The sequence below is a fragment of the Heteronotia binoei genome, chromosome 2, assembly GCF_032191835.1.
Source record: "Heteronotia binoei isolate CCM8104 ecotype False Entrance Well chromosome 2, APGP_CSIRO_Hbin_v1, whole genome shotgun sequence".
In the NCBI taxonomy this organism is placed as follows: domain Eukaryota; kingdom Metazoa; phylum Chordata; class Lepidosauria; order Squamata; family Gekkonidae; genus Heteronotia; species Heteronotia binoei.
This window is the reverse complement of record NC_083224.1, coordinates 16,754,587-16,779,974: the sequence shown is the minus strand read 5'-3', so window position 1 is coordinate 16,779,974 and position 25,388 is coordinate 16,754,587. Positions and strand designations below refer to the sequence as shown.

General features: G+C 46.2%; 2 protein-coding genes across 2 annotated transcripts; both read left to right on the top strand.

The window, feature by feature from the left end:
* Positions 1 to 2,560: 2,560 nt before the first annotated feature.
* LOC132565990 (zinc finger protein 850-like) lies at positions 2,561 to 5,418 on the top strand. The gene is made up of 3 exons (XM_060230618.1): positions 2,561 to 3,781; positions 3,866 to 4,453; positions 4,538 to 5,418. Exons 1-3 carry the CDS (start codon positions 2,572 to 2,574, stop codon positions 5,416 to 5,418), a joined length of 2,679 nt encoding a protein of 892 aa, XP_060086601.1. The 5' UTR covers positions 2,561 to 2,571.
* Positions 5,419 to 20,783: 15,365 nt separating this feature from the next.
* LOC132565991 (gastrula zinc finger protein XlCGF57.1-like) lies at positions 20,784 to 23,560 on the top strand. The gene has a single exon (XM_060230619.1). It carries the CDS (start codon positions 20,800 to 20,802, stop codon positions 22,507 to 22,509), a length of 1,710 nt encoding a protein of 569 aa, XP_060086602.1. The 5' UTR covers positions 20,784 to 20,799; the 3' UTR covers positions 22,510 to 23,560.
* Positions 23,561 to 25,388: the final 1,828 nt, after the last annotated feature.

The following is a 25,388-nucleotide window of genomic DNA, read 5'->3' as shown; positions in this document are numbered from 1 at the left end:
AATTGTTTGGAGCCCCAGAGGTGGTTTTCTGGGAGGTCAGAGTGGACAGGGGGAACATTCCACCAATGAGGGATAAAGAAGCAACTGTGTGGGAACTGGGCAGTTTCCAACCTCATATGTGGGGCCAGGAATTTCCTCCTTTGATGGACCACTCACCCCAGCAACAGCAGCAACGGAGGGAGAACACCAAACTCCAGAGGTGGTCCTGGGAGATGGAGGAATACATCTTAAAGTCTGGACATTCCTTCTGAATGCAGCAATGCGACTGTTTGTCCAGAAAGGACATGGACACCTATGGTGTGGGACTTTGTGTATTGTTGGGAAAATTCCTAATCTTGGTGAATGTTCTGTTTGGGTTAATGGGTTTCTCCTTGTTTGGTTGGATTCTGCTACGGGGTCACCTCTGTAGGAGGCAACCCCTCCGGCTCAGAATTTAAGGAGGGGGACGTGTGGAGAAACGCCATTTTAGTCAATGTTGGTGCTTCATTGAAAGGGAAAACATGAAACTCCTAAGCAGGCTTTGGCCTAGCCTCCCTCCAAACCCCCCCTCCCTTCCAGAGCCAAACCAACAACGCTAGGGGGAAAGTCTCCTAGAGAGGCAGGAAGTTCTTTTGTTCTTGGGATTGGAGTTAGCAGGAAGAGAGGGCAGTCTGCAGCTGGCCGTTGAAGGAAGAGGTCTGAGCTTGTGGGCTCCTGGCTGTGGGAGAGGCCTGCTCAGGATGAGAAGGACCCCAGGCAGTCAGACCACTTAAGGCAAGCACAAGGCAGGGCACGTTTAGACCAGGGACAGTAGGATGCGTTTATAACAACCTTTTCTTTGTCATGCTGTTTGCTGTGCGGGTGCTGTGCTGTGCTGTGTAACCTTTTACAAGCAACTGTTTTTGTTTTGTTCTTCTTTTCTTTTCTTCTTTTCTTTTAAATATTTTTACTGGTTTGAATGCTGGCAGTCAAACTCTGTACCACATAGATCCCGACCGCTTAGACCACGCTGCTTTATGAAGGGGGCCCCGGGGAAGGGGGAAGGCATGCAGTTGGATAAGGTGCCAATCCTCCAGGGGTTCCCCAAAGAAGTGCTGAGGTCTCTGTGATACCCAAGTACAGGGTGGCAGAGGACCTTGAGGCCTGGCCTCAGAGCTGGAGAGGGGGATTGGGAGTCCTGTTCCTCTCAATCTGAACCCCTAGACTGAGCAGGTGGTGGCAGCGAGCCCAAGTGGCCGGAGGAGAAATATCTCCCTCCAGGAGTTGGCGACTCAGCAGGGAGTTGACGGAACCGGGTCTGAAGGCAGAATCGGGCCGGTTCCGTCACAGGCACCACTGGGTGCCTGGAGAAGTTGGGGTGGCCATAAAAGTGATGTTCAGCAGGGCAATGTAGCAGTGTTCCCTCTAAGCTGAGTTAGTGCGAGCTAGCTCGCATATTTTTAGCCTCCAGCTCACAGATTTATGCCTTAGCTCAGGAAGGATCCCAGAGCACACTAATTTATGCAGCAGCTCACAACTTTAATGCCAATAGCTCACAACTTTAATGCCAGTAGCTCACAACTTTAATGCCAGTAGCTCACAAAGTAGAATTTTTGCTCACAAGACTCTGCAGCTTAGAGGGAACATTGCCATGTAGAGCAATACAAGCCACCTCCCTGATCCAGGGGCAGCTGAGGCCAGTTTTGTGACCATCACTCTAGTTAGAGGGGGTGTCATGGCCTGAGGCCAAGGTGGGGCTGAGAGGCCCTCAGAAGGACCCTGGAAGGAGCCGCATCCTGATCTCTCAGTTGTTTGGCCATCTACTCTGACTATAATCTGGAAAAGAATAATCCCTTAGGAGAGCAATTGTATAACTGCTTGGAGTACAGAAACAGCTTCCATCATAAAACAGCCCATACGTCACATCAAAGAAGTCACACAGGTGGGAGCCATAAATATGGTAAGAGTTCCAGCCAAGCGGGAAGCTTACTGTACTTTCAAAGTGTATATTATTTTACACTTCAATGTATAACAGGAGAAAGATGCTGAAATATTTAGATCATGGATGAAACTTCAGGAGCACATCAGACCTCTTTGTGTGGATTCTAACAGGAGATCTCTCTCTTTATTCCAGCAGGAGGTGATCAGAGGAATGAGGAGGATGAAGAACTGCATCATCTATCACCAGATGAAGTAACAAGTGAAGATGTGAGAAGAAACATCAGGATTCAAAGCAGGGCTCAGAGGCAGAAAGTCAGGCGGGGAATGAAGAAGGGGGATAAATCCATTCCTTGCCAGGGTGGGGATTTCCAGGAAGCAATTCACATGTTGGAGGAAACCTACAAGTGCTTGGAGTGTGGAATGAACTTCTCAGATCAAACCCAATATAATGTCCATTTGGGAACACATATTGGCAAGAAGCACCATCAATGCCTGGAGTGTGGAAAGGCCGTGACTGGCAGAGCAGAGTTCCTCAGACATCTAAGGACACATACAAGAGAGAAACCTTATAGATGCTCAGACTGTGGAAAGAGTTTCTCACAGAAATCAGACTTTCTTCAACACCACAGAATTTATTCAGGAGAGAAGCCCTGTATCTATTTCAAGGGTGGAATGATGTTTTTGGCTGGAAGAAAGTGTAAAATACAATTTCCAAAGCACAGCATAATGAAGGCATGTAAATGCTTTCAGTGTGGAAAGTACTTCAGATACAAATCACAGCTCCTTGTGCACCAAAGGATCCACACGGAGGAGAAACCATTTGAATGCTCAGAGTGTGGGAAGAGATTCAGCCAGAGTAGCAGTCTTCAAAAACATCTAGGAACCCACACAGGGGAGAAGCCTTTTGAATGCTCAGAGTGTGAGAAGAGATTCAATCACAGTAGCAGTCTTCAGGGTCATCTAAGAACCCATACTGGGGAGAAACTGTTCGAATGCTCAGAGTGTGGGAAGAAATTTAGCCACAGTGCCCATCTTCAAAGTCATCTAAGAACCCACACAGGGGAGAAGCCTTTTGAATGCTTAGAGTGTGGGAAAAAATTCAGCCAGAGTAGCTCTCTTCAAACACATCAAAGGACCCACACAGGGGAGAAGCCTTTTGAATGCTCAGAGTGTGGAAAGAGATTCAGCCATAGTAGCCATCTCCAAATTCATCTACGAACCCATACAGGGGATAAGCCTTTTGAATGCTCAGAATGTGGGAAGAGATTCAGTCACAGTGGCAGTCTTCAGAATCATCAAGGAATCCACGCAGGGGAGAAGCCTTTTGAATGCTCAGAGTGTGGTAAGAGATTCAGGCAGAGTAGTGTTCTTCAAAAGCATCAAAGAATCCACACAGGGGAGAAGCCTTTTGAATGCTCAGAGTGTGGGAAGAGATTCAGCCGCAGTGGCCATCTTCAGAAGCATCTTCGAACCCACACAGGGGAGAAGCCTTTTGAATGCTCAGAATGTGGGGAGAGATTCAGCCGCAGTGGCCATCTTCAAATACATCTAAGAACACACACAGGGGAGAAGCCATTTGAATGCTCAGAGTGTGGGAAGAGATTCAGCCAGATTAGCACTCTTCAAACGCATCGAAGAACCCACTCAGGAAAGAAGCCCTTTGAATGCTCAGAGTGCGGGAAGAGATTCAGCCAGAGTAGCTCTCTTCAAACACATCAAAGGACCCACACAGGGGAGAAGCCTTTTGAATGCTCAGAGTGTGGGAAGAGATTCAGTCACAGTGGCAATCTACAAACGCATCTTCGAACCCACACAGGGGAGAAGCCTTTTGAATGCTCAGAGTGTGGTAAGAGATTCAGCCGCAGTGGCCATCTTCAAATACATCTAAGAACCCACTCAGGAAAGAAGCCCTTTGAATGCTCAGAGTGTGGGAAAAAATTCAGCCATTGTAGCTCTCTTCAAACACATCAAAGGACCCACACAGGGGAGAAGCCTTTTGAATGCTCAGAGTGTGGAAAGAGATTCAGCCATAGTAGCCATCTCCAAATTCATCTACGAACCCATACAGGGGATAAGCCTTTTGAATGCTCAGAATGTGGGAAGAGATTCAGTCACAGTGGCAATCTACAAACGCATCAAAGAACCCACACAGGGGAGAAGCCTTTTGAATGCTCAGAGTGTGGTAAGAGATTCAGCCGCAGTGGCCATCTTCAAATACATCTAAGAACCCACTCAGGAAAGAAGCCCTTTGAATGCTCAGAGTGTGGGAAAAAATTCAGCCATTGTAGCTCTCTTCAAACACATCAAAGGACCCACACAGGGGAGAAGCCTTTTGAATGCTCAGAGTGTGGAAAGAGATTCAGCCATAGTAGCCATCTCCAAATTCATCTACGAACCCATACAGGGGAGAAGCCTTTTGAATGCTCAGAGTGTGGGAAGAGATTCAGCCAGAATGGTGATCTTCAGAAGCATCTTCGAACCCACACAGGGGAGAAGCCTTTTGAATGCTCGGAGTGTGGTAAGAGATTCAGCCGCAGTGGCCATCTTCAAATACATCTAAGAACCCACTCAGGAAAGAAGCCCTTTGAATGCTCAGAGTGTGGGAAAAAATACAGCCAGAGTAGCTCTCTTCAAACACATCAAAGGACCCACACAGGAGAGAAGCCTTTTGAATGCTCAGAGTGTGGAAAGAGATTCAGCCATAGTAGCCATCTCCAAATTCATCTACGAACCCATACAGGGGATAAGCCTTTTGAATGCTCAGAGTGTGGGAAGAGATTCAGCCGCAGTGGCACTCTTCAAATACATCTAAGAACCCACACAGGGGAGAAGCCTTTTGAATGCTCAGAGTGTGGGGAGAGATTCAATCACAGTAGCAGTCTTCAGGGTCATCTAAGAACCCATACTGGGGAGAAACTGTTCGAATGCTCAGAGTGTGGGAAGAAATTTAGCCACAGTGCCCATCTTCAAAGTCATCTAAGAACCCACACAGGGGAGAAGCCTTTTGAATGCTTAGAGTGTGGGAAGAGATTCAGCCGGAGTGGCAATCTACAAACGCATCAAAGAACCCACACAGGGGAGAAGCCTTTTGAATGCTCAGAGTGTGGAAAGAGATTCAGCCATAGTAGCCATCTCCAAATTCATCTACGAACCCATACAGGGGAGAAGCCTTTTGAATGCTCAGAGTGTGGGAAGAGATTCAGCCAGAATGGTGATCTTCAGAAGCATCTTCGAACCCACACAGGGGAGAAGCCTTTTGAATGCTCAGAGTGTGGTAAGAGATTCAGGCAGAATAGTGTTCTTCAAAAGCATCAAAGAATCCACACAGGGGAGAAGCCTTTTGAATGCTCAGAGTGTGGGAAGAGATTCAGACAGAGTGGTGATCTTCAGAAGCATCTTCGAACCCACACAGGGGAGAAGCCTTTTGAATGCTCAGAGTGTGGGAAGAGATTCAGGCAGAATAGTGTTCTTCAAAAGCATCAAAGAATCCACACAGGGGAGAAGCCTTTTGAATGCTAAGAGTGTGGGAAGAGATTCAGACAGAGTGGTGCTCTTCAGAAGCATCTAGGAATCCACATAGGGGAGAAGCCTTTTGAATGCTCAGAGTGTGGTAAGAGATTCAAGCAGAGTAGTGTTCTTTAAAAGCATCAACGAATCCACACAGGGGAGAAGCCTTTTGAATGCTCAGAGTGTGGGAAGAGATTCAGACAGAGTGGTGCTCTTCAGAAGCATCTAGGAATCCACACAGGGGAGAAGCCTTTTGAATGCTCAGAGTGTGGTAAGAGATTCAGGCAGAGTAGTGTTCTTCAAAAGCATCAAAGAATCCACACAGGGGAGAAGCCTTTTGAATGCTCAGAGTGTGGGAAGAGATTCAGACAGAGTGGTCATCTTCAAATACATCTAAGAACCCACACAGGGGAGAAGCCTTTTGAATGCTCAGAGTGTGGGAAGAGATTCAGCCAGAGTGGCGATCTTCAGAAGCATCTTCGAACCCACACAGGGGAGAAGCCTTTTGAATGCTCAGAGTGTGGGAAGAGATTCAGCCGCAGTGGCCAGCTTCAAATACATCTAAGAACCCATACAGGAGAGAAGCCTTTTGAGTTTTAGTCACAATGGCAGTCTTCAAAATCATCTAGGAATCCACACATGGGAGAAGCCTTTTGAATGCTCAGAGTGTGGTAAGAGATTCAGGCACAGTAGTGTTCTTCAAAAGCATCGAAGAATCCACACAGGGGAGAAGCCTTTTGAATGCTCAGAGTGTGGGAAGAGATTCAGTCAGAGTAGCAGTCTTCAAAGTCATGTACAAACGCACATAAAAGAGAAGCATTTTGAATGTTTGGAGTGTGGGAAGAGATTCAGCCGTAATGGCAGTCTTAAAATTCATCAAAGAACCCACACAGAGGAGAAGCCTTTGACTGCTCCTAGTGTGTGAAGAGATTTAGTCACTGCCTTCAGCAGCATCAGGGAATCCACAGAGGGCAGAAAGTTTTGGAACAGAGAGAGTTGCAGTCAGTGTGATTATCTTTAACATCATCTTGGAACCCACAGAAGGAACAACCATGGAAGTTCTTAGCTTAGGGGTGCTGAACTCATAGAATCATAGAGTTGGAAGGGGCCAAACAGACCATCCAGTCCAACCCCCTGCTCCATGTAGGATCAGCCTAAAGCATCTCCGACAAAGAATCATCCCGTCGCATTTTGAAGACTGCCAATGAAGGGGAGCTCAGCCCCTTCCTAGGCAGCTGGTTCCACTTCTGAACTGACCTGACAGTAAAAAATTTTTCCTAATATTCAGCCGGTACCTTTCTGGTTGTAATTTGAGCCCACTGCTTCGGGTCCAATCCTCAGCTGCCAAGTGGAACAGCTCCTTGCCTTCCTTTCAAATATTTAAAGAGAGCAATCATGTCCCCCATCAATCTCCTCTTCTCCAGACTGAACATTCCCAAGGCCCTCAGCCTTTCCTCAGAGGGTTCTTCTTCCAGGCCCTTGATCATCCTCATTGCTCTCTTTTGCACTCACTTGATTTTGTGCACATCTTTTTTGAAGTGAGGTCTCCCGAACTGCACACAGTATTCCAGGTGTGGCCTGACCAAGACAGTATACAGCACAGTTATGACTTCCTGTGATTTTGACGTAATAGCCCTTTTGATACAATCCAGGATTAAATTTGCCTTTTTTCCACAGCATCACACTGACTGTTTATATCTAGTGTACAGTCCACTCAAGGTCTCTTTCGCATACACTACTTCCCAAAAGTGCATCCCCCATCCGGTATTTGTGCTTCACATTTTTGTGGCCCAGATGTGGGGGAGGGGAATAAAGGAAAGGGGAAGGGTACATGGATTTAAAATTTTGTAGTGTTTCTACTTATGCATGTGTTCATTTCATATTGTCAACAAAATGGGTCATCTTATAATATTCCTTGAAAATTTTTACCTGAAAATCCAATAAACCTATTGAAACAGCACTTACCTTTGTTGAATTGCATCCTGTTTGCAGCTGTCCGCTTCTCTAGATTATTCATTGTTGAATTTAAACTCTATCCTCCTGGGTATTTGCTACTCCTCTCAACTTGGTATCATCAGCAAATTTTATGAGTAGCCCTTCCACCCCATCATCCCCATCATTGATAAAAATGTTGGAAAGAACCGGGCCCAAAACCGCACCCCACTGGACACCTCCCTCCAATCTTACGAAATTTCATTGACAACCACTCTTTTGGTACAGTCCTTTAACCATTTTCCTATCCACCGAACTGTCCTATAATCCAGTCCACAGTCTGCAAGACAACAGTATTCTGGCTAGCCTTTAATTCATTCTGAAGTACCGATATAGTAGTAGGGAATGATATCTAATAAACACTGAACGCCATCGGAAATGAAATGATATCAAATGATATTAGCGCCTGACTCTTTTAATTCTTTAATTTTAATTATGATGTAACTAATGTGGTTGAACTGTTTATTGTGATTTTATTGGTTGTGAACCGCCTTGAGCCTGCTTTGGCGGGGAGGGCGGGATATAAATCAATAAACCTAAACCTAAAACTTATCACAAGCTTTACTGAAATCCAGGTAAACCACGTCAACAGCGTTCCCACAATCCAGTAATTGTGTTACTTGATAAAAGAAGGAAACCAGGTCGGTCTGTCAAGACCTGTTGGAGACAAATCCATGTTGACTTCCTCGAATCACCGAGTTATCCTTCAGATGCTTACAGATCGACCCCTTTAAAATCTGCTCAAATATCTTTTCACCAACAGAAGTCAGACTAACCGGCCTGTAGTTTCCTGGTTCATCCTTCTTCCCATTTGTTACAATGATCTGACAGAAATGTCTCTTTGTTGGCCAGACAGTGTATGCCATACAATTATTGCTGTGTACCAGAGATATAAACTTTAGAAAGGATGTAGGTGTACGCAGTAACAATATTATTTTTTATTCAGTAGACAGACTTACTTAAAGAATGAACAGCCTTACAGTATTTCCTTTATTTTGAGGTCTTTGATAACTGACCTCTCTTTCTGTAGCAATCTTGAGTGTGCTGGTTAGGTGTAAATTGAGAATGTACTTTTGATTTATGGAATAGAGCTGTTCCAAGACATACATTGTTCCAAACATTTACAGAATTTGAAAAGCAAAAGTCTTAAGGTGGGAACAGTTTGGCCCCCAAAACTGGTAAGATTGGCTGATGCCAACTTCAGAAAGCTGATCCTTCTATACAGCATTACACTATTGCTCCACATATCTGCAATTTGTGGGATTTTTGAATTGGTAGGTAGGAGCAGCGTGAATGCCCCATTTTCCCAACTGTAGTGACTCACTATGTGTCATCCACCTTCAGAACGCCTCCCACCTTAGAGAAACTTCACCTGTCCATCACCCTTCCCTCCTACTCAGCGGAAGTAGTCCTTTTCCCACTATTAAAGTACGTTTCCTCACTACACTCAATCCAGCAACCAGGAAGTATTTTTGCTTGTGAAGCAGGGTTTCTTCCCCATTTAGAGAGGTTCACCCAAAATCATACACATAGAATATAAACTCTCCAAGGAACTGGAGCCACTGCTCTCCACAGTAGCTGAATTGACCACAAAAATCATGAACCCTCTATAGATCCATCCGTCAAGGACCAGACCTCCTCAATCTGCCCTTTTCTCCCACCACCGTGTGATGCATCCACACTCTCCTCCAAATTCCAGACTGCTCTGATTCCTTTCCTTGCAATTCATTCCCGCTTAGAGAGCTTATCTACCGTGATCAGAGGCCTAGTGTAGCCTAGAGTGCAGGGAAAAGCATGTGTAGGGATAGGTACAGGTACATTTCCCAGGATTCCTGTTGTCCCTCTGATTGGGTGGCAGAGTTTTTGAGGGAAAAGGAGCCCAAGAGGGGATGGGATCTGAGAGGAAAGCATAAATAGGCTTGGCTGGCAAGGGAAGTTCTCTCTGCTGAGACTGGAATGGAGGAGGGTGCAGCTGCAGAGAGATCCCTCACCCTAAGGAGGTGGTGAGTTTTGGTAGTAGAGGAAGGCGACATATAGATAATGTTAGGGCTGTTAATTTCTTTGCACCAACCTTTACTCTTTCTTTATTCACCGTTGCACTCAAAGTCTTTACTACCTACTTATTGTTTGAACGCACATTTAAAAAATCTGTTGTTAAACTGCCTGGATCCTCACGTCTCCTTGGTCATGGTTAAAAGGTATTTGTTAATAAGGAAGAGGTGTGGGTTGGCTGGGTGGTCCTCCCTTACAGACCCTTTCCGGAGTGGCGGCATGGAACTTCTTAGCCCATCGGTGTTGAACTCATATGTTACAATGATCTTACAGAAATGTCTCTCTTTTGCCTGGGCCATGTATGCCACACAATTATTGCTGCGTACCAGAGATATAAACTTTAGAAAGGACATAGGCGAACGCAATGACAATGTTATTTTTTTACGCAGTAGACCAACTTACTATAAAGAATGAACAGTCTTACAATATTTCCTTTATTTAGTGGTCCTTGATACCTGACCTCTCTTTCTCTGAATTACTGCATCAATATCTGGAGTCAATTGTACATGGTGTAGCAATCTTGAGTGTGCTGGTTAGGTGTGTATCTGTAAGTTGAGGATGTACTTTTGTTTTATTGGCATTTATTCTGGAATAGAGCTTTTCCAAGACATACCTTGTTTCAAACTTTTATGTAATTTTAAGAAGCAAAAGTCTTAAGGTGGGGGTATTTTGGACCCCAAAGCTGGTAAGATTTGCTGATGCCAACTTCAGAAAGCTGATCCTTCTATACAGCGTTACACTGCTCCTCCACCTGTCTGCAATTTGTGGGATTTTTCAATTAGTAGGTAGGAGCAGCGTGAATGTCCCATTCTCCCAACTGTAGTGACTCACTATGTGTAATCCATCTTCAGAATGCCTCTCGCACCTTAGAGAAACTTCTGTCCTTCTCCCTTCCCTTCTATTTGGCATAAGTCTTCCCACCCTGAAAATAAATTTCTTCACTGCACTCCGCAACTCTTTTCTCCACCACCCTGGAAGCATTTTTGCTTGTGAAGCAGGGTTTCTTCCCCATTTAGAGAGGTTCACCAAAATCATACACATAGAATATAAACTCTCCAAGGAACCGGAGCCGGTGCCCTCTACAGTAACTGAATTGACCACAAAAATCATGAACTCCATAGATTCATCAATCATCTTCTCCCCCCACAACAGACACCCTGTGAGGAAGGTGGGGCTGAGAGAGCTCTGACAGAAGCTGCCCTTTCAAGGACAACTCGGGTGAGAGCTATGGCTGACCCAAGGCTAGTCAAGCAGCTGCAAGTGGAGGAGTGGGGAATCAAACCTGTTCTCCCAGATAAGTGGAGGAGTGGGGAATCAAACCCAATTCTCCCAGATAAGAGTCCACACACTTAACCACTACACCAAACTGGCTCTCAAGTGAGTGTGAGCTTTTGAGCTCGCTGAGATGCTTTGTCAGCAGAGATGTTGCCCAAAAGTTTAAAAACAAAGAAGACACAGAGCAGATTTGTGAGGTCAAGATCGGAAGACCTGGGAAAAGAGGCGGCAACCTCAGAGCGACGCCCTTAAAGGGCCGCAGCCCTTCCCTTGGGCTCCCCTGCGCACACGGAGCTCCCCAGCCCTTCTTCCTAGGCGGACGCAGAAGGGGCTAGGAGGCCGGGCGAGGAAGGGACTGGGGGGCCCACTTGCACCGCCTCCTTTTCCTGGGCAGAAGACTCAGGGCCTCATCCAGTCTGGGGTGCAGCCCTGTGCGGAGTGACTCCCGAGCATCCCCATTCAGCCGCATTAGAGAGCGTCGCTGCCTGCTGCCTGCCAACTGAAATTGTAATAAAGGAAGGCCAGTCTTTACAAGGGGAGGGCAAGGAGTTTTTTCCGGGGCTCTGCAGGCGTGAAAGGGTTAAAAGAGCCGAGCTTTTGCCTAGAGAGGCCGACAAAGGAAGATAGGGGGGGTGGGGGTGGAGGAGAGGAAGCGAAGAGGGAGGCGTCCAGAGGCGCTGGGAAAGTCCCCTTTCCCCCACCCAGTAAGTCCTTGCAATCTGGGAAGGCACCAATGCAGAGGCTGCGTCTTTCCTTTGGAGACACTGATTGCTGTTCTCTGGCGGGGTCTCCCCTTCGCAGCCGCCGGGGTGGGTGGGGGGTCTGCAGGGCTTGCAAGGCGGCTCTTGCCTGGGCGGCCTCGGGGGGGGGGACCTCCAGGCAGGTGGGAGGGGGTGAGAAGGGGGCGCCCCCCAGGCCAGTCCCATCCCTGCATCCTGGCCTCCTGGAGTGGGGGACCGGAGGGATAGATTGCTCATGGTTTTCTGGTTTTGCATTTTCTTGTGTCTTTAGTCTTGTTTGATCGGGTGTGTTTTATTTGTTCAAAGTCACCCGGAGTCCCATTCCGGGGAGAGGGATACAGACTTCTGAGTCTGTTGAAACGGCAGCTTCTGTCAGAGCTCTCTCAGCCCCACCAACCTCACAGGGTGTCTGTTGTGGGGGGGGGAGAAGATATATAGGAGATTGTAAGCCGCTCTGAGTCTCTGAGGGATAAAGAGTCACCCCCTGGCATAACAGAGGCGACCACAGTGGAGGAATCGTTTGTGCCGATTGGCTGCCCAGAATGCCACCTATTTGGGCCAGTGCTCCCTCCTCCCCATCTGCAGTTTTGCGTGGGAGTTGGTATTTTATTAATTTGTATTAACTGTAGAACAAAGTTTTAAGTCCAGTGGCACCTTTTAAGACAAACTAAGTTTTATTCAAAGTATTGACTTTTGTGTGGAAACACACTTCTTGAGAATCGTCCAGGGTTTTGCATTTTGTAAGAAAGGCAATATCAGTCTGTACCTGTACAAGTTTTCTTTGCAAGGCTGATAGAGGGCCATTCCTTATAGCTCAATGTCCATGGAGAGAGATTCAGGCGGGTGTGCTTCCACACAAAAGCTCATACCTTGAATAAAACGTTTCTGACCTTAAAGGTGCCCCTGGACACAAACTTTATTCTGCTGCTTCAGACCAACACAGCTGAACCTACATTAATCGTAGTCTGACATTTATGGGGACTCAGTGCAATCAATGGGATGGTACTTTCAATAAACTATGAAACAGGATTTGGGTTGCAGGAATCTGAAAACCAGCCTTGAAGGAAAGCATGGATGTTGACGTGACCCAAGAAATAACGCAAAATTGCATAGCGGGATACAACTTACAGCAAACTATACACAGGACTACAGACTCTAGTCCCCGATAATTCACCCAAATAACTCTATGAAGCCATTTGTACAGTGCTATCCTATTGCTTTGGTAAAGAAGCCCTCTTGAATGATTTTTATATCGTTTGGGGGAAGCCAGGGGAGTGGGCCCCTTCCTGGCCTCCTCAGGCACACCAGCTTGGGGTAGTTGTTAAGGAGTGGTGGACTCTAATGGTTAAGCCCTTATCCGTTACTTTGCCCTGGCTCCAGTTTACCTTGAGATGTCCCCACTAGACAGACTGATCCCCAGAAATCAGAAGCCAAGCTCATAACATCCACAACAGATTTTTTTGAAAAATGAATACTGGTGTTTTTGTTGCCTGAAGGACCAAAGAGGTATATATTTAACAGCTGGTATATAATATACCATGGTGACATTAATCCTCATTGACAAACTACAAGGATACTCCTTCTGATCCACTGGGGTAATAAGGATATGGAGCAGAGGTCCATCAGTGGCTATTAGCCACAATGTATTGTTGGTACTCTCTCTCTGGGGCAAGTGATGCTCTATTCTTGGTGCTTGGGGGGGACACAGTGGGAGAGCTTCTAGCCCTACTGGTGGACCTCCTGTTGGTTTTTTTGGCCACTGTGTGACACACAATGTTGGACTGGATGGGCCACTAGCCTGATCTAACATGGCTTCTCTTATGTTCTTTGGTGATTTTTCACCAGGGTCAGTGATGTAACTCCATTTTCTTCTTGCCTTTTTGATATCTTTCCCTCTGCCTTTTCACAGCCAAGTGAATAAGCGTGTCTTTCCAGAGTCAGAGGCAACCTAAGAGGAAGGTAAGATGGAAGACAAGGACCCTGAAGGCCCTGAAACTCGCAATACATCAAGGAAAGGTCCCTATCCCCTCCAAGCAGGGAGTGGTGCTGAATTTTGGGAGAGAGAGATCTTGGTTCAGGACCCTGTGACTGCAGATGTACGCAGCCGATACTTCCGGCAATTCTGTTACCTGGAGGCTGATGGGCCCCGAGAGGTTTGCAGCCGGCTCCACGGACTTTGTAAGGACTGGCTGGAGCCAGAGAGGCGCACCAAGAAGGAGATGGTGGACCTGGTGATCCTGGAGCAGTTCCTGGCCATCCTGCCGCAGGAAGTGCAGGGCTGGGTGAGAGGATGCGGGCCAGAGAGCAGTTCCCAGGCAGTGGCCCTGGCCGAAGGTTTCCTCCTGAGTGAGGCAGAGGAGAAGAGGCAGGCACAGCAGGTGAGGGGCTTTCAGTCACTCTGTTCAAGCAATGAGCTTCTCCTAAGGCTTCCTGCCAGATATTTCTGTCTGTGTGTGTGTGAACTGCCAACAAGTTGGAGATGCTTTAGACTGATTCTGCATAGAGCAGGGGGTTGGACTAGATGGTCTCTAGAGGCCCTTTCAGTTCTATGATTGTTCCTCCTTTTCTGCTGCCTTTCACTAGAATTTTTGTCTTTCCCAGTGACTCCTGTCTTTTCATAATGTCACCAAAATAGCCTCATTTGAGTCATTTTAGCTTCAAGGAAGAATTGAATCTTGATTGGATCTAGAACCCACTTATTTCCCTTTTTGGCGGTCCATGGTATCTGTAGAAACTCTCTCCTCCAACACCAGAAAGAATCAACTTTCTTCCTGTCAGCTTTCTTGTCCAACTCTCACACCCACACATAGTAACAGGGAATACTGTGGCACAAATTAACTTGCTCCAGTGACCCATCCTAACATTTTAAGAATCTTTTCTAGCTTCTTCATGGCTGCTTTTCCCAGTCTCAATCTCCTGGTTTCTTGTTTGCAGTCTCCCTTTTGGTGGATGGAATCAAGAAACAAAAAATCTTGATGTCAAGAACCTTGCCATGAAGGGGTGACTTTCCTATGAGGAAAAGTTGCTGGGCATGTTTAGCCTGGAGAGGAGGTGGCTAAGAGGTGATATGATCACCATCTTCAAGTACTTGAAGGGCTGTCCTATAGAGGATGGTGTGGAATTGTTTTCTGTGGCCCCAGAAGGTAGGAACAGAACCAATGGGTTGAAATTAAATTAAAAGAGTTTACTGCTGAACATGAGGAAGAACTTCCTGATGGTTAGAGCGGTTCCTCAATGGAACAGGCTTCCTCGGGAGGTGGTGGGCTCTCCTTCCTTGGAGGTTTTTAAACAGAGGCTAGATGGCCATCTGACAGCAATGAAGATCCTGTGAATTGAGGGGGAGGTGTCTGTGAGTTTCCTGCATTGTGCAGGGGGTTGGACTAGATGACCCTGGAGGTCCTTTACAACTCTATGATCCTATGATTCTAACCTTAAATTTCTGTTATCTTCCGCTAGTTATCATTCTTGTCTTCCTGATGTTCAGCTGTCATCTTCCTTTAGCATTTTCTGCTTTACCCTTCCTTAGTAATTGTTCCAAGTCTCCCCTACTTTCTGCCAGTAATGTGGCGTCATCAGCATATCTCAGACTGTTAATGTTCCTTCTGCCAGTTTTCTCCCCACCTTTATCTAAATCAAATCCGTCTTTCCTGATGATCTGCATAGAGATTGAAGAGACAGGGAGATAGATACATCCTAGTCGGGCACCCTTGCCAACTGGAAACCATTCTGTTTTTATTAGGGTTTGTAGAATCTTTCGGGATCAAGTGCCGTGTTCTACTGGAGAAAGTTTTCCTTCCAGACGTTTCATTCTCAGCTGCGGAGAACATCCTCAGTGGCGTTGCAGCCGGAGCAGGCGCTCAGACCTTCTTGGCTGCTGTGCATTGAGTGGAAGTGGCAGCTGAGAATGAAACGTCTGGAAGGAAAACTTTCTCCAGTAGAACACGACACTTGATCCCGAAAGATTCTACAAACCCTAATGATGTTACCAGCCGTGAAAACCTGAAATCTTTGATAACATTCTGTTTTTCTGTATGCTGTCAAAATAGTGGCCTCTAGCCCACAGTATGGGCTGTGCGTCAAAACAATCAAATGTTGTAGCACACCCATTTTTTTTTTTAACCAACCATTGCTTTTCTATCCCTAAAGTCAAAAGCTTTGATGTACGCTATGAATCACATGCTGGTTTTCTTCTGAAATTCTCTCTTGTGTTCCATTAACCAATGTAAATTTGCAGTATGATCTCAAGTGACCCCTCCTTTTGTGAATTCACCAGGAATAGAACATCTGGCATGTCTCTTTCAATTGATGACAACAGTCCTTGTAGAATGTTGAGAACATAAGAGCATAAGAGAAGCCATGTTGGATCAGGCCAATGGCCCATTTGGTCCAACACTCTGTCACACAGTGGCTAAAAACCCAGGTGCTATCAGGAGGCCCATCGGTGCGGCCAGGACACTAGAAGCCCTCCCACTGTTTCCCCCCCAAACACCAAGAATACAGAGCATCACCGCCCCAGTCAGAGAGTTCCATCAATACCCTGTGGCTAATAGCCACTGATGGACCTCTGCTCCATATGCTTATCCAATCCCCTCTTGAAGCTGTCTATGCAGTGAATCCCACATGTTAATCACCCTTTGGGTGAAGAAGGACTTCCTTTTATCCATTCTAACCCCACTGCTCAGCAACTTCATGGGGTCCACACAAGTTCCTCTGTTGTGAGAAAGGGAGAAAAGTACTGCTCTATCCCATGCATAATGTTGTAAAGCTCTATCAAGTCACCTTCAGTCGATGTTTCTCCAAGCTAAAGAGGCCCAAGCATTTTAACCTTTCTTCATAGGGAGAGCGTTCCAAGCCTTTAATCAATCTTGTTGCCCTTTTCTGTACTTTTTCCAATGCAATAATATCTTCTTTGAGGTGCGGTGACCAGAATTGTACACAGTACTCCAAATGAGCACCGGCTTAGAATTGTATGAGGAATTCGTGTAATGGTCCAATCGTTGCTGGAGTCTTTGGCATCTCCATCTTTTGAACTGAAATGTAGAGTGAACGTTTTCAGTCTGTGGGCCATTGTTTTGTTTTCCATCTTTGTTAGCATATTCTTCCTATGATTTTGACAGACTGCCTTTCTGTGACTTGAAATAGCCCCACTGATATTCCATTTCCTGCTGGTGTTTTGTTTCTCCCAATTGTTCTCAGGGCAGGTTTACTTTCTAAAACCCAATCCTAGTTCTTGCCCTTCCGGTTAAAGCAGCCCTGGTGGTAGAGTCAGGGATGAGGAGTCTGGGAGAGGGTCCGGATCCATCTCTTCAGCCTGTTCTGTTCCTTCTCTTGCCCCTCTCCCTTGTTGTTGTTCCAGATGTGGGGGGGCTCCGTGAAGGCGGAAGGAAGCTTCTCTGAGGCGGAAGGAGCTCCGTCAGAGGAAGGTCAGAGGGCGCAGGCCCAGGAGCGTGCCCAAGATGCCCTGTCAAGTGGTAAGGGGGCCTCCTGCCCTGAGGGGATTGGGGCATGTAATGAAGTTGCTGGGCGGAGGGTTCAGGATGAGAGAAATACTTCTGCAGACTAAGTAGAATTGTGTTCTGGCAAATAGGATGTCACGATGGTCAATCCACTTTAAGGGGGAATATACAGATGCATGCAGAACAATTCCATTCTTATTTACATCAATAGAAATGTGCATATCTCACCTTCCTTTCATTAGAAAGGCTAAGGGTGGCTCAAAAAAAGAAAAGGAAGACAAATCTGGGTGCAGCTAAATGCCAAGGTGAATAACTGGAACTTCCATGTTCCCCTGACCAGCATGGCCCAGACTCCCCAAGGTCCTCAGATCTCAGAAGCTAAGAATGGTCAGCCCTGGTTAGTTTTTGGATTGGGAGACCACCAAAGGAATTCAGGGTTGCTGTGCAGAGGCGGGCACCTCTGAATGTCTCCGGCTTTGAAGAACTGGATTCACCATAAGTCAGCTGTGACTTGACGGCATTTTAGACACACACACACACACCCTTTTCTGTGTGCCAGCTTAAAGACTTCTCAGGGGCATCTGGGTGGCAACACTCAGAAAGAAGATACTGGATTAGGGATATCAGGCCATGACCTGGTTCCCCTGTGAGGTGTGACGGTGGAGAATGGGTGGGACATGGAGTCATTTTCATGTCCACCCCAATAGGTGGGTGTGAAGTCGGAGCATCAGTTATTGCTCTGGAAACACGTTGGCATAGTTTTAGCTGATGTGCTAAAATCACGTGGGCTTAGGACTGGATGTGTCATGTCACATGGTTTCTGGTCACCTGGTTTTCTCCTGCCAGTCCAGATTCCAGGATGGGTAAGAAGGCGCAGCAGGCGGGAGAATGTCGTGCCTGGGCTTTTGGTCTGATCTAGCAGGGATACTGAAGCCATTTGAGTTTCAGGGCTCACAGAGCACATTTGAAGCCTGATGGTGGTCTCACGGAAATCAGATATGTGTAGGCACACCCACTCCTGCCGAGGCTCATGGGTAACTGGGGCTTCTCTTCCACCTCTCCCACAGGCAACTAAAAGTTATTACCGATTTTCTTGAGCATGAAAAAGACAACGTTTCACAAGTCTGGGAACTGGGATGTGTAAGCAAGATTGAGACATGGAAACAAATTAGGGATTTGAGGCTAAAATACTTCCTTCCCATTTTGTCTCCCTTGCAGGCAGTAAAGAGACGTTATCAAGCCCTTTTCTTTGCAGAGAAGCAGAAATGCCTCCTCAGCCTCTGATCCAGGTAGAGGGGAGTGGAGAACGGGGGATGGTCAGGGCTCTTGCTCCTTTCTCAGGGAAGCTTTTACTCCTGTTTCCTGAGGCTCTGAACAGCCCATCCTTTACACATACTGAGCTCTACATCCTACACCCTCACAAACTCCCCCTGCCGAGAATGTTAAGTTTGGCATGATCTGTGATGGGGGAATCTGCTTTTTCTTCAGTCTCCGTTTTCCTTTGAGGAGGTGGCCGTGTATTTCACCGTGGCGGAGTGGGGCCTGCTGGATCCAGGCCAGAAAACCCTCTACAGGGAGGTCATGCTGGAGAACTATAGGAGCGTGGCTTTTCTGGGTAAGGATCTTTTGTGGGTGCGAATCGCTGCTATTGGGATGATGCATGAATCAATAGCAATATCTGTTTATGAGGCCAGCGCAGCTGATTGGGCACCACTGGGTGCCTGGAGAAGTTAAGGTGGCCATGAAAGTGATGTTCAGCAGGACCATGTAGCAGTGTTCCCTCTAAGCTGAGTTAGCGTGAGCTAGCTCACATATTTTTAGCCTCCAGTTCACACATTTATGTCTTAGCTCAGGAAGGATGACCCCAGAGCACACTAATCTATGCAGCAGCTCACAACTTTAACGCTATTAGCTCACAACTATAATGCCGGTAGCTCACACATGGGACGATGCATGAATCAACAGCAATATCTGTTTGTGAGGCCAGCGCAGCTAATTGGGTGCCTGGAGAAGTTGGGGTGGCCATAAAAGTGATGTTCAGCTAATTGGGCACTGTGGAGAATTGCCATTTTAGTCAATGTTGGTGCTTCATTGGGAGGGAAAACATGAAACTCCTAAGCAGGCTTTGGCCTAGCCTCCCTCCAAACCCCCCCCTCCCTTCCAGAGCCAAACCAACAACGCTAGGGGGAAAGTCTCCTAGAGAGGCAGGAAGTTCTTTTGTTCTTGGGATTGGAGTTAGCAGGAAGAGAGGGCAGTCTGCAGCTGGCCGTTGAAGGAAGAGGTCTGAGCTTGTGGGCTCCTGGCTGTGGGAGAGGCCTGCTCAGGATGAGAAGGACCCCAGGCAGTCAGACCACGTAAGGCAAGCACAAGGCAGGGCACGTTTAGACCAGGGACAGTAGGATGCGTTTATAACAACCTTTTCTTTGTCATGCTGTTTGCTGTGCGGGTGCTGTGCTGTGTAACCTTTTACAAGCAACTGTTTTTGTTTTGTTCTTCTTTTCTTTTAATTAAATATTTTTACTGGTTTGAATGCTGGCAGTCAAACTCTGTACCACATAGATCCCGACCGCTTAGACCACGCTGCTTTATGAAGGGGGCCCCGGGGAAGGGGGAAGGCATGCAGTTGGATAAGGTGCCAATCCTCCAGGGGTTCCCCAAAGAAGTGCTGAGGTCTCTGTGATACCCAAGTACAGGGTGGCAGAGGACCTTGAGGCCTGGCCTCAGAGCTGGAGAGGGGGATTGGGAGTCCTGTTCCTCTCAATCTGAACCCCTAGACTGAGCAGGTGGTGGCAGCGAGCCCAAGTGGCCGGAGGAGAAATAGCTCCCTCCAGGAGTTGGCGACTCAGCAGGGAGTTGACGGGACCGGGTCTGAAGGCAGAATCGGGCCGGTTCCGTCACAGGCACCACTGGGTGCCTGGAGAAGTTGGGGTGGCCATAAAAGTGATGTTCAGCAGGACAATGTAGCAGTGTTCCCTCTAAGCTGAGTTAGTGCGAGCTAGCTCGCATATTTTTAGCCTCTGGCTCACACATTTATGCCTTAGCTCAGGAAGGATCCCAGAGCACACTAATTTATGCAGCAGCTCACAACTTTAATGCCAATAGCTCACAACTTTAATGCCAGTAGCTCAGAACTTTAATGCCAGTAGCTCACAAAGTAGAATTTTTGCTCACAAGACTCTGCAGCTTAGAGGGAACATTGCCATGTAGAGCAATACAAGCCACCTCCCTGATCAAGGGGCAGCTGAGGCCAGTTTTGTGACCATCACTCTAGTCAGAGGGGGTGTCATGGCCTGAGGCCAAGGTAGGGCTGAGAGGCCCTCAAAAGGTCTCTGGAAGGAGCCGAATCCTGATTTCTCAGTTGTTTGGCCTTCTGCTCTGACTGTAATCTGGAAAACATCCATCCCTTAGGAGAGCATCCCTTTTATAACTGCTTGGAGTACAGAAACAGCTTCCATCATAAAACAGCCCATACGTCACATCAAAGAAGTCACACAGGTGGGAGCCATAAATATGGTAAGAGTTCCAGCCAAGTGGGAAGCTTACTGTACTTTCAAAGTGTATATTATTTTACACTTCAATGTATAACAGGACAAAGATGCTGAAATATTTGGATCATGGATGAAACTTCAGGAGCACATCAGACCTCTTTGTGTGGATTCTAACAGGAGATCTCTCTCTTTATTCCAGCAGGAGGTGATCAGAGGAATGAGGAGGATGAAGAACTGCATCATCTATCACCAGATGAAGTAACAAGTGAAGATGTGAGAAGAAACATCAGGATTCAAAGCAGGGCTCAGAGGCAGAAAGTCAGGCGGAGAATGAAGAAGGGGGATAGATCCATTCCTTGCTGGGGGTGGGATTTCCAGGAAGCAATTCACATGTTGGAGGAAACCTACAAGTGCCTGGAGTGTGGAATGAACTTCTCAGATCAAACCCAATATAATGTCCATTTGGGAACACATATTGGAAAGAAGCACCATCAATGCCTGGAGTGTGGAAAGGCCGTGACTGGCAGAGCAGAGTTCCTCAGACATCTAAGGACACATACAAGAGAGAAACCTTATAGCTGCTCAGACTGTGGAAAGAGTTTCTCACAGAAATCAGACTTTCTTCAACACCACAGAATTCATTCAGGAGAGAAGCCCTGTATCTATTTCAAGGGTGGAATGATGTTTTTGGCTGGAAGAAAGTGTAAAATACAATTTCCAAAGCAGAGCATAATGAAGGCATGTAAATGCTTTCAGTGTGGAAAGTACTTCAGATACAAATCACAGCTCCTTGTGCACCAAAGGATCCACACGGAGGAGAAACCATTTGAATGCTCAGAGTGTGGGAAGAGATTCAGCCAGAGTTGCAGTCTTCAAAAACATCTAGGAACCCACACAGGGGAGAAGCCTTTTGAATGCTCAGAGTGTGAGAAGAGATTCAATCACAGTAGCAGTCTTCAGAGTCATCTAAGAACCCATACTGGGGAGAAGCTGTTTGAATGCTCAGAGTGTGGGAAGAAATTTAGCCACAGTGCCCATCTTCAAAGTCATCTAAGAACCCACACAGGGGAGAAGCCTTTTGAATGCTCAGAGTGTGGGAAGAGATTCAGCCGGAGTGGCAATCTACAAACGCATCAAAGAATCCACACAGGGGAGAAGCCTTTTGAATGCTCAGAGTGCGGGAAGAGATTCAGCCAGAGTGGTGCTCTTCAGAAGCATCGACAAACCCACACAGGGGAGAAGCCTTTTGAATGCTCAGAGTGTGGGAGGAGATTCAGCCGCAGTGGCCATCTTCAAATACATCTAAGAACCCACACAGGGGAGAAGCCTTTTGAATGCTCAGAGTGTGGGAAGAGATTCAGCCAGAGTAGCACTCTTCAAACGCATCAAAGAACACACACAGGGGAGAAGCCTTTTGAATGCTCAGAGTGTGGAAAGAGATTCAGCCACAGTAGCCATCTCCAAATTCATCTACGAACCCATACAGGGGAGAAGCCTTTTGAATGCTCAGAGTGTGGGAAGAGATTCAGCCGCAGTGGCCATCTTCAAATACATCTAAGAACCCACTCAGGAAAGAAGCCCTTTGAATGCTCAGAGTGTGGGAAGAGATTCAGCCAGAGTAGCTCTCTTCAAACACATCAAAGGACCCACACAGGGGAGAAGCCTTTTGAATGCTCAGAGTGTGGAAAGAGATTCAGCCACAGTAGCCATCTTCAAATTCATCTACGAACCCATACAGGGGACAAGCCTTTTGAATGCTCAGAATGTGGGAAGAGTTTTAGTCACAGTGGCAGTCTTCAAAATCATCTAGGAATCCACACAGGGGAGAAGCCTTTTGAATGCTCAGAGTGTGGTAAGAGATTCAGGCAGACTAGTGTTCTTCAAAAGCATCGAAGAATCCACACAGGGGAGAAGCCTTTTGAATGCTCAAAGTGTGGGAAGAGATTCAGTCAGAGTAGCAGTCTTCAAAGTCATGTACAAACGCACATAAAAGAGAAGCCTTTTGAATGTTTGGAGTGTGGGAAGAGATTCAGCCGTAATGGCAGTCTTAAAATTCATCAAAGAACCCACACAGAGGAGAAGCCTTTTGACTGCTCCTAGTGTGGGAAGATATTCAGTCACTGTCTTCAGCATCATCAGGGAATCCACAGAAGGCAGAAAGTTTTGGAACAGAGAGAGTTGCAGTCAGTGTGATTATCTTCAACATCATCTTGGAACCCATACAAGGAAAAACCATGGAAGTTCTTAGCTTAGGGGTGCTGAACTCATAGAATCATAGAGTTGGAAGGGGCCAAACAGACCATCCAGTCCAACCCCCTGCTCCTTGTAGGATCAGCCTAGAGCATCTCCGACAATCATCCAGCCGTATTTTGAAGACTGCCAATGAAGGGGAGCTCAGCACCTTCCTAGGCAGCTGGTTCCACTTCTGAAGTGCCCTGACTAAAAATTTTTTTCCTAATATTCAGCCTGTACCTTTTTGCTTGTAATTTGAGCCCATTGCTTCGGGTCCAATCCTCAGCTGCCAAGTGGAACAGCTCCTTGTCTTCCTTTAAGTGATAGCCTTTCAAATATTTAAAGAGAGCAATCATGTCCCACCTCAATCTCCTCTTCTTTAGACTGAACATTCCCAAGGCCCTCAGCCTTTCCTCAGAGGGCTCTTCCTCCAGGCCCTTGATCATCCTCATTGCTCTCTTTTGCACCCACTCAATTTTGTCCACATCATTTTTGAAGTGAGGTCTCCAGAACTGCACACAGTATTCCAGGTGTGGCCTGACCAAGGCAGTATACAACACAGCTATGACTTCCTGTGATTTTGACGTAATAGCCCTTTTGATACAATCCAGGATTAGATTTGCCTTTTTTGCCACAGCATCACACTGACTGTTCATATCTAGTGTACAGTCCACTCATGGTCTCTTTCGCATACACTACTTCCCAAAAGTGCATCCCCCATCCAGTATTTGTGCTTCACATTTTTGTGGCCCAGATGTGGGGGAGGGGAATAAAGGAAAGGGGAAGGGTACATGGATTTAAAATTTTGTAGTGTTTCTACTTATGCATGTGTTCATTTCATATTGTCAACAGAATGGGTCATCTTATAATATTCCTTGAAAAATTTTACCTGAAAATCCAATAAACCTATTGCAATTTGTGAGCTACTGGCATTACAGTTGTGAGCTAATAGCGTTAAAGTTGTGAGCTACTGCATAGATTAGTGTGCTCTGGAGTCATCTTTCCTGAGCTAAGACATAAATGTGTGAACTGGAGGCTAAAAATAGGTGAGCTAGCTCACACTAACTCAGCTTAGAGGGAACACTGCTACATGGTCCTGCTGAACATCACTTTCATGTCCACCTCAACTTCTCCAGGCCCAATTAGGTGCGCTGGCCTCACAAACAGATATTGCTGTTGATTCATGCATCATCCCAATAGCAGCGATTCGCACCTTTAGCACCCACAAAAGATCCTTACCCAGAAAAGCCACGCTCCTGTAGTTCTCCAGCATGACCTCCCTGTAGAGGGCTTTCTGGACAGGATCCAGCAGGCTCCACTCCACCATTGGGATAAGGAAAAAGTAGAATTAGAAGAAAAAAGTAGAATTAGAAGAAAATTATTTTGGCTTTTACTGAAAAGGTTTTTTTTAAGATTAGATATCTCTGAGCCTATCTGGGATTTTACTTTGTTTCAAACAGACCCTGATTAGGAATTAGAACACTTGGATTGGATTCCATTGTTTAATGGCTGGAAGTAGATGGCTAAGTATTTAAAAGTACTTTTATGGTTCCCTGTGTCCCAGTTCAACATGTCTCCCTCTCTGGTTGCCTTTCTTCATTCCCTCTTTGCTTTTGATGCACTAGTGCTGATTTTGCCCAGTCTGACTCCCTCTCCAATTTAAACAGATGATGAAGAAAAAAGAAACCGAACAGCACAGCTTGCAATATTTATTAAAGGAAAGGAGCAAGCAACCAGTAGCATCTAAGAAAATTTGTGGCAGAGCATGAGCTTTTGTGAGTCACTGCTCACTTCTTTAAATACAGCTGAGAATTTTCCTGTGACTATTAAACCTTTCAGTATTTACTAAAAATTGGTCTAAGTATATCCTATACTTCGACCTAAATTGTCTAATTTATGCAAACCCTATCTACAAAACCCTTGAAAGGCAACAATCCCCATTTTTACCCTCCCTCCCTTCCTTCCAGGACTTCATCATACATTGCATCTTACTTAAAACAAATCAGTTAGCAAGTTGTCACTTAAACTAAAAAATTACATCAGAATCCAAGTATGCATTACAGATATCAGTGTTCAAGTGCCCTGTGCAGGCTGACGCACTGGAATTTTGCTATTCTTCTGTGGGGTATTGCTGAAGGAAAGCTTGCTTTTAGTAGTTTCCCCCCCTCCCATTCTGCTGGAATGTCCAGGTGCACTTTACTCCAGTTTTGTTGTCGTACGCTGTATGTAGTTGACCTTGGTATCTCACCATTAAGTTGCTGGAGGCAGCCCAGCGATACTTTATCCTTGCTTCTTGTAGTTGTTTTCTGACAGGTTTTAAAGTTTTTCGTATTTGCAACGCTTCTGCTGGAACGTCAGGGAAGACGTAGATTTTTCCTTCTTTATATGTAAGGAAACCTTTTTCTCGAGAGCGGTTGAATATAGCGCGTTTTTCTCTGACATCCCCAAAGGTTACCAAAATGTCCCTCGGCCATTTTCTGGTAGAAGAATTTGGAACACCAAGTCTATAAGCTTTAAGGATCGTCGGGACTGTTCCTTCTATCATCTGTAGCTCTGAGGCCAACCATAATTCCATAAAGTCAGTGATATTCTTATCTTTCTCCTCTCCTTCAATAATCCTCCTGAATTTCAGGTTACTTTGTTTTATTTGAGTGTAGCAATTGTTTTTACTCTTGAGTTGCTGTAGTTCTTCATGAATATGGATGCAATCGTCTTGATCTGCCATACTGTTGTTATACGCAATGTCC